The sequence below is a fragment of the Aquarana catesbeiana genome, linkage group LG13, assembly GCF_042186555.1.
Source record: "Aquarana catesbeiana isolate 2022-GZ linkage group LG13, ASM4218655v1, whole genome shotgun sequence".
Taxonomy (NCBI): Eukaryota; Metazoa; Chordata; class Amphibia; order Anura; family Ranidae; genus Aquarana; species Aquarana catesbeiana.
Genome location: NC_133336.1, coordinates 89,454,588 through 89,464,059, shown reverse-complemented (window position 1 = coordinate 89,464,059; position 9,472 = coordinate 89,454,588). Strand labels below are relative to the sequence as shown.

The 9,472-nt window shown below is 41.7% G+C and overlaps 1 protein-coding gene across 1 annotated transcript in view; it reads right to left on the bottom strand.

The window, feature by feature from the left end:
- Nucleotides 1-235: 235 nt before the first annotated feature.
- The window catches only part of LOC141117008 (putative N-acetylated-alpha-linked acidic dipeptidase), a 381,126-nt gene continuing 371,889 nt past the window's right edge, over nucleotides 236-9,472 (bottom strand). The window contains exon 18 of the mRNA XM_073609573.1: nucleotides 236-3,601. Within this exon, the coding sequence (XP_073465674.1) occupies nucleotides 3,373-3,601 (229 nt within the window). The 3' untranslated portion in view covers nucleotides 236-3,372. The remainder of the gene's footprint in view (nucleotides 3,602-9,472) is intronic.

The window sequence follows — 9,472 nt, the reverse complement described above, 5'->3', positions numbered from 1 at the left end:
AAAAAACAAAAAATATGTGATACGTATAACTACTAATCTCACTAACTACCATCCAATGGAGATGTACATGAGCAGGCATGTTTAATCAATTCAGCTTTTTAGGTTTTACCCCCTTAATGACCAGGCCATTTTTTGCGATACAGCACTGTGTCGCTTTAACTGACAATTGCACGGTCATGTACCCAAACAAAATTTATTTCCTTTTTCCCCAACAAATAGAGCTTTCTTTTGGTGGTATTTGATCACTTCTGTGGTTTTTATCTTTTGAAAAAAAGACCGGCAATTTTGAAAAAAAACTGTATTTTTTACTTTTTGCTATAATAAATATCCCCAAAAAATGTAAAAAAAAAAAAAATTTCTTCATCAGTTTAGGCCAATATGTACTCTTCTACATATTTTTGGTAAAAACAAATCGCAATAAGCGTATATTGATTGGTTTGAGCAAAAGTTATAGCGTCTACAAATAGGGAGACAGATTTATTGCATTTTTATTATTATCTTTTTTTTTACTTATAATGGTGGTGATCAGCGATTCTTAGTGGGACTGCGACATTGCAGTCCCGCTAAGTCCCACAAATTTTACAGACACTTTTGACACTTTTTTTGGGACCAGTGACATTTATACAGCGATCAGTGCTAAAAATAGCCACTGATTATTGTATAAATGACACTGGGAGGGAAGCGGTTAACACTAGGGGGCGATCAAGGGGTTAAGTGTTCCCTAGGGAGTGTTTCTAACTGTGGGGGGGGGTGGACTGACTGGCAGTAATCACTAGGAACAGGAGATCTCTCTCTACTTCCCTGTCAGAATGGGGATTTGTTTGTTTACATTGACAGATCCCCATTCTGGCTCTCTGTGAAGTGATCACGGGTGGATGCGGCCGCTGGCCACATGCATCGGCTCTGGTGACGCACCACGGTGTGCGCGTGCCTGCTATAGCCCTTGAAGGGACCGCCGTACCGGTACGGCGATTTGTGCAGCCGAACCATTCTGCCACAGTATAACTGTGGCGGGTGGTCGGCAAGCAGTTAAAGGCCACCTTGTGTTACAACAATGGCTCCTTCTATAGATACAATGGAGAAATCTAACAATGAAGGGATAGAAAGTGTGTTACTGGTAGGGAATAATAAATGGACGAAAGCCGAAAAAAAAGGAAACAAATGCAGCCACCACATCTAAGGACTGGTAATTTGCAATAAATTAGATTTCAGTTGTGGGAACTAGGAGCACTTTTAAGAAGTAAACAATTGAGGTAGGTGGGGATTGTAAGACACATTTTTTAACATGTGAGACTAAAGCCTCATACACACGATTGAATTTTCCGCAGACAAAGCGTCGGACTTTTGTGCAAAAGGCGTGTGCATGGATTTTGTCTTGTATACAAATGGTACACAATTATCGGCCAACAAACACGAACGTAGTGACGTACTAGACGTACTACGTGCCGATAAAGAGGAAGTTCAATTGTCAGGCGCCACCCTTTGGGATCCTTCTGCTAATTTCATGTTAGTAGAAGTTTGGAGAGTGTTGATTCGCGCATTTAATTTTGCGCTTTTCGTTTCGCTTTTAATTTTGCACTTTTCATTTCATGCTTTTCAGTTTGTTTCTGAACGGCTGTTCTTAAACCAGACATGTTGCGGAATTAGAGGAGATAATGTGCTATTTATTATTGGCCTTGGAGTTATTGCTTTGACCCAAGTCCAATCCAGGAACAGGAGGAGGTGGATTTCTTGGACCAAAAATTGGTTGCTTTATTAATCGTGACCAATTATGTCCTATGCCTTTGCTGCGGGAGCTCCAGGAGAATAATCCGGATGATTTTCGGAATTATCTCCGGATGACGGACTCCTGCTTTCACCAACTTTTGGCATTGTTGACCCCCTATTTTAGGAAGCAGGACATATGCATGAGGCTTTTATTTAATTTTTTGGTTGAATAGTGATTTGATTTGGTATATTTTCTATATTTTTGGATGCACAGAATGCACTTTTTGGTTAAGTTCTATTGGCAGATAGCATGTCTAATTTTATTTGTTTTCTTTTTTTAATGCACAATAAAAAAAATTGTGGAGAATAATACTTGGCTATATGTTTTACTTCTAATGACAGTTTGGGAGTAGGCAGTTACATTTAAAAAAATACAAAGTAAAATTAACAAGGGACACCAACATTGAGTATCTTTGATCTTAAAAACTATGGGATAACAGTGTTGTGGTAACTTGCCCAAAAAAAAACAAAACAAGCATAATAATATTATTCTTGATATCACTAGAAAATAAAAGCATTTTAAAATATGTTTGGCAGAACTCTTTCAGTATCACCAGCAAAGCAGCTTCATTATTATCCCATTAAAGAAGAAGAGAATTGTGCGCTGAATTTCAAGATTTCATAATTTGCAAGCGTCATGAATGTTAATTCTCCATTACTAACACTAGTTTACAAGACCGACCACTTCTGGCTTGTCCTTGCTTCTGAGCATGCGTGTTTGTACTTTGGACTTTTGTCTGGCGGACTTGTGTACATATGATTAGAAAATCCGACAACAGACATTTGTCCGCGGAAAATTTATAAGCCTGCTATCCAACATTTGTCCGCGGAAAATCCGACAAAAATTGTCCAATGGAGCGTACAAACGGCCGTTTTTTTCCGCCAACAGTCTGTCATCACACAATTTCCGGCAAAAAATCCAATCGTGTGTACAAGGCTTCAAGGTTCTTGAGCTTTAAAATTTTGTTGGTTTATGGAAGGGGTGGTGACTGCACTGTTGGCTTTGTCTCTGCATTCTGACAGGGTGCAATGGATTGAGAATGCGATTACAATATCAGTGGATCATTACTAAATATCCTTTATAGGTACCAAGGCGTTAGGGGAAAGCATGTATGTAAAGTATCTGCCTCCTGGTGGATACGTTTTGCATGTTTATTATGCTTTCTAGGTTGTATAAAATGTTACTTAAATTCTTTGATAAGCGGTGCTACTGTGCATGCCATTCTAAAACCTTTTCAGCTAATTTGTTAAAGCGTATGGCCAGGCTTAATCTAAATTTACCTCCCAGCCTCCGGATTTCTTTCAGATCATTAGGTATTTTTCTGTACTTGCAGCATTTTAAAAGGCATAAAATATAGGGCACAACTAGTATCAGACCCTCTGTCTGCAATTTGGGCACCAGGCTCATAGACTATAAAAACAGACAGATCGATCACTCATACCAAACAATAGAAGTCTACTGTACAGCAGATCTGTATATAAGGCATGGACATTATCAGAGAAAGTGGTCAAACTAGGAATAAAAATACATTCTCTCTCTATATATAGATTGCAAACTGCAGTTTTAAAACTGCAGGCTAATGTCTATATCATGAGGGTTCCTTGTCAGAAAACACTCCTGTCCTTCATGTGGCCTCCGCCTATGCTGCCAGGGTCTTCCATGGTGCTTGCAGCAGAAGATATGGTAAAGGCGATGATGGAAATTTCCTTTTTGACTTGTTGCCAGCGTCTTTCCTGATCTGGGTCATTTTCAATATCAAACATAGCAGCGGCCAGGCCAGGGAAACTGGAGGCAGCGTACATATTGTGCTGATTTGGGGCATATATCACATGCCTGCAAAGCACAAGAAAATGATATTCATGTTTTACAAAAAATAAAACAAACCCAACTAAAAAACAAAATAAACAGGGAGTAAGTAACATGTATACCTAATGCTTACTTAAATAAACTCGTCAATCAGTGCAGCGCTATTAATCTATAGTAAATATACAAAAAACAAACAAACAATGATATATAAAAGTGCAATCAATTTATCTGGTGTAAATATAAAGTCCAAAATCTTGGTGTAATATTAATCTTTGCCCAAATATGAACATACACTAAAGTCCTCTGTGCCTTCATTGTAACCATACAGAAAAATCACTGTGCAATCTGTGTAAGCAGATTCAAAATGATCGTTCTAATCATAGTGCAATTTAATCACTGTCATCAAAAAAATCAGTGATCAATCTTTATGGAAAATCAAATGAAATGACCACATAGATCGTTGCTAAACCGAGCAATCATTTTTTGGCAGAGATTGGTCAAAATGATGAAATCTGTGATTGACCTTTTATTCTAATGTGTATGACCTACATTATATATAGGTAAAAATGACCCCAGAGGGAAGTTCCATTTTCATATTAAGAGAGGCAAATAAATTGGGGCTCTGGACAAGCTCTTCAACTCCCCATCCCCTTAGAGCCCTTTCAAACTGGGGCGGTTTGCAGGCGCTATTGCGCTAATAATAGTGCCTGCAAACCGACCCGAAAGTGCCGCTACTTTCATTCCAGTGTGAAAGCCCTGAGGGCTTTCACACTGGAGCGATGTGCTGGCAGGACGGTAAAAAAAATCCTGCCAGCAGCATCTTCGGAGCGGTGAAGGAGCAGAGTGTATACCGCTCCTTCACCGCTCCTGCCCATTGAAATCAATGGGACGGCACGGCTATACCGCCGGCAAAGCACCTCTGCAGAGGCGCTTTGCGGTGGTATTTAACCCTTTCCCGGCCGCTAGCGGGGGGGTAAAACCGCCCCACTAGCGGCCGCATACCGACGGTAAAACACCGCTAATAATAGCGGCGTTTTACCACCGACGCCGCCCCCGCCCCAGTGTGAAAGGGCTCTTAGTATGGAAAACCCAACTCCACCATCCTGCAGTAATGACTTTTTTTTTTTTTTTTAATCACTTTATTTGGGGTATCAGGCTCCTCCATGACTTTCCAGGTCCTGGCAATACCAATTGTGCATGTCACTATATTATTATTATTATTATTATTATACATAGCGCCAACAGTTTACGCAGTGCTTTACAATGTATAAGGGGGACAACACAATTACAGTACAGTTCAATACAAAAGGTACAGGAGGGCCCTGCTCGTAGAGCTTACATTCTAAAGGGAGGGGGTGGTGGTACAAAAGGTAATAGCTGATCTTAGGGGGGGACGTCTCCTTTCAGATAAGTTATTCGCTCATGGTCTGGTGTTTGAATGCCCCAAGGAACAGATGCAGTGGTTTACGGAGCCTACGCTTGTACCCATAGCCTGATAGGGGACAAATAAGGGCTATCTAATTGTAAGGTATTTTGAAGTCAAGCCAAGTCAAGCCAAGTTGAGCAGAACTAAGACAGAAGGTAACACTCATAGTAATTGTATAACTAGCAGAGGCGAAAGCCAGCTGGTGGTGGACTAGATTGGATAGAACAGTAGACAGGAACAGTGCTAGGGATCATAGAGGGTGATAATAGGCAACAAGCATCAAAATTGATAGAGTGGAAGCCAGGAGTCCCAGTGAAGTCAAGGCAAGCCAAATTCAAGCAAGGGGTGGACAAGCAAGAAAAACAGAAGGTGCAACATCAGTGAACAGAAAACATCAGGAGACCCAGCAGAATATCACAGTCCTATAGACCCACCCCTGCAATAATAGACACCCCTAACAATAACAGCTGACCCCTCCTCAACAGTAGATCGCTCCCAGTAACAATTGACCTAGTAGCAACATAAGACCCCCAGCAGCAATAGACCCATCCCTCAACAGTAGTTCCCTTAGAAACACTAGATCCATTGACAGCCAGCATTAATAGACCCTCCAGCAGCCAGCAACAATGTACCCCTCCCTCAACAGTAGATTGCTCTAAAAAACTATTGACCCACTAGCAATTAGACCCCTCCCCCAGCAACAATAGACCCCTCCCTCAACAATAAACACCCCCCCCAACAGCAACAACAGATCCCCTGAGAGCCAGCATTAATAGACCCTCCATCAGCCAGCAACAATAGACCCCTCCCTCAACAGTAGATCACTCTCAGCAACAGTTGACCCACTAGCAACATAAGACCCCCCCCCCAGCAACACTAAATCCCCCAGCAGAGGGCATCATTGGACCCTTCAGCACACCTCACTACTCCTTGCCACTGGACACATTCAGTGCTGAAGGTCCCGGAACTGCGTTCCCCCGCATTCTCGCTGAAAAAAAAGTCCTGTGTCTAGCATTCTGAGTATTTACTTACAATTGTTTCAATACCACCAAGATATAGCCATTCAGTCAAAAAAAAAAAAAAAAAAAAAAACATTAGTTGGTATAGCTGAATTTACAGTAAAAATTAAACTGTTCTGAAACAATAAAGCATGCTAGTCACTGTGAGAACATGGTGTGGAATTTTTCCTTCCCATTTATCATGAGTCACACCTAGGAAAGCTGGAAGTGTGGAAACTCGCACTTTCCATGCTACACATCACAGGCACACGGAGACCTAGACACATCCTAGAATTGTTATTAGAAATAATTAAAAGATTTTTCAGTAATAGCGGCAAAGTACAAAAGTAAGAGGTAAGACCTTCTACCTCTAAAGAAACAGCCACATCATGAACGTAAATCATCTGCCAAGATACATACTGATGGAAGGAACCATTGCTGCTCAATGGAAAATTTGAACATATAACATTCAAACATGTAGCTATTTAAATTTCTGCAGGAATTGTGTAAAGGATATGATGGTGTAAGGAAATTCCATGTTGATTTTAAAGTGTACCTTCAGCAAAAACACTTTTTTTTTTCATTTTGGATATTGGAGCAGGATTAGAACCTACAGTATGTCAGGTTTGTACTGCTAATGATTAGGAAGGACCAGTGCATCAGTCTTAGACCCAGATGGAAGGTATACAGTTCCTAGGTATAACTTTTCTGCTAATATGGGACCTCTGTAAACCATCCATCTGGATCTTCAACTGGTGTGCTTGCTTTTTATTACTGGACTTTTAAGGCACGACTATTTTGCTGTGCACCTACCCTGTTTAAAGGGGTTGTTCAGAATTCTGTTTAAGTTCAGTTCAGTCCAGATTTGTATTGCTGCCTGCCAAGGCAATTATCATTGTGAAGGGACATAAAGTGAAATCTCCCTGAAAGGGACACAGGCATTAACAAAAACCCCAATACAAAAGATTTCCTTTTATCTGATATGATCTGTGATTTGGCGGGGACATTCACGGATATCTAACCCATGTCCTGGTCTGACCGTGTCCCGGCCAAAATCCCAGAAAATAAGTTTTGTCCCGGTCAGGGGCGACCTGGGCCAGGGTGTCTGATCCCCCATAATGAAGTCGCACCACTCCGCCGTCCCTCCATCCCTCTTTCTTTCTCTCTCCCTCTATCCCTCTTTCTTTCTTTCCTTTTTTCTCTCTCCATCCCCCTCTCTTTCTCTCTGCCTCCCTCCATTCCTCTTTCTCTATCCCTCTACCCCTCTTTCTCTCTCTCTCTCCATCCCTTTCTTTCTCTCTCAATCCCTCCTTCTTTCTCTCTGCCTCCTTTCACCCCTCTTTCTCTCTCCCTCCATCCCTCTTTCTTTCTCTTTCCATCCCTCTGTCTTTATCTCTGCCTCCCTCCATCCCTCATTCTCTCTCCCTCCATTCTTCTTTCTTTCTCTCTCCATCCCTTCATCACTCTTTCTCTTTCCATCCCCTGTTCTCTCTTCCTCCATCCCGCTTTCTTCTGCCTCCCTCCATCCCTCTCTCTCCCTCCATCCCTCCTTCTCCCTTTATTTCTTTCTTTCTCTCTCTCAGCATCCCTCTTTCTTTCTCCCTCCATCCCTCTTTCTTTCTCTCTGCCTCCCTTCATCACTCTTTCTCTCTCCATCCCTCTTTCTTTCTCTCTGCCTCCCTCCAGCCCTCTTTCTCTCTCCCTCCATCCTTCTTTCTCCCTTTATTTCTGTCTTTCTCTCTCTCTCCATCCCTCTTTCTCCCTTTATTTCTGTCTTTCTCTCTATCTCCATCCCTCTTTCTCCCTCTCTCTCTCTCTCTCCCTCCCTCCGTCCCTCTCTTTATTTCTTTCTGTCTCCCTCCCTCTCTGTTCCTCCATCCCTCTTTCTCTTTTTCTCTCCCTCTATCCCTCTTTCTCTCTCCATCCCTCTTTTTCTTTTTTATTTCCCTATATATTACCACATTCTCCAATATGTAAGTCATCGCAGACTCTATTTAACCACACCCCCTTTAAGCCACGCCCATCATTTAATGTAAATGAAACCACGCCCATTTTCCGTGCATCACCTTTTTTACTACCACTACACCACGCCTACAAATGAATGCCCTGCCCCTAATTAAAATAATACTCCACCTACAGACAAAAAGTGTCCCTAAAATGTTTTTGAGAATGTTGGTAACTATACAAACATGGTTTCCGAATCTGGCTTGCATATTGTACACTGATGTTTATTTGTTTATTGTGCACTATGCAGTCTTATGCCTCGTACACACAGTCGGACATTGATCGGACATTCCGACAAGAAAATCCTAGGATTTTTTCCGACGGATGTTGGCTCAAACTTGTCTTGCATACACACGGTCACACAAAGTTGTCAGAAAATCCGATCATTCTGAACGCGGTGACGTAACACACGTACGTCGGGACTATAAACGGGGCAGTAGCCAATAGCTTTCATCTCTTTATTTACTCTGAGCATGCGTGGCACTTTGTGCGTCGGATTTGTGTACACATGATCGGAAATTCCGACAACGGATTTTGTTGTCGGAAAATTTTATAGCCTGCTCTCAAACTTTGTGTGTCGGAAAATCCGATGGAAAAAGTCCGATGGAGCCCACACACGGTCGGAATTTCTGACAACACACTCCGATCGCACATTTTCAGTCGGAAAATCCGACCGTGTGTACGGGGCATTAGCCTGCAGTGCACTTTGAATGTTTAAATAATTTTGCTTCTATGTCTTCTGTTCCTATGCGGTGCATTAAAAATTGTCAACACTATACCTAGCGCAATGAATAATAGCTGACCAAGAATTGAAAGGCTCATGTGCTAAGCAAACCAGCAGGCCAAAACAAACCCTGTGATGTGCTGTCTGAACAAAAAAATTGTATGTGCAAGTATTTATCATTAAAATTGCCTCAGTTATGTCCAGGTCAGAGCTTAAGTGTAGTGGTATCCTGTAATGATGACCAGTTGTAGTTGCTCCCTCTCCTTAAAGTGGATGTAAACCCAATGTCATCCTTTCATGTCAGTAGACTCCCCACCCACCTCTACACTCCCCTTGTCAATATGCATTTTCTCCTGTGTATTTCTTACACTGATCTTCTGCTATGATCTCTAACACCCAGTGAAAAGACAGGAAAGTAACTACATGACTTCAGCATGCCAAATCATGCTGAAGTGTGGAACAGCCAATCCTTGCAGAGCTGCTGAAGAAAGGAGTGGGGGTGGGAATTAAAAAATAATGCCTGTGTCTTAGGCTAGTACACGAGATATGTAAATCACCTGTCACTCACAGCAAGGGGGAGGATTTGACAAAGTTTTTCTCTGTTTGTCAAGATTTATCTCACTGAACAATAAAAGAGGATTGCTCAGAGCTGGATTAACTCTGTGTGGCAAGACTGGGCTCAAATGATAGGAAATCTTATACTCTACAGTATGACATAAAAAAAAAAAAAAATTCGGGTTTACATC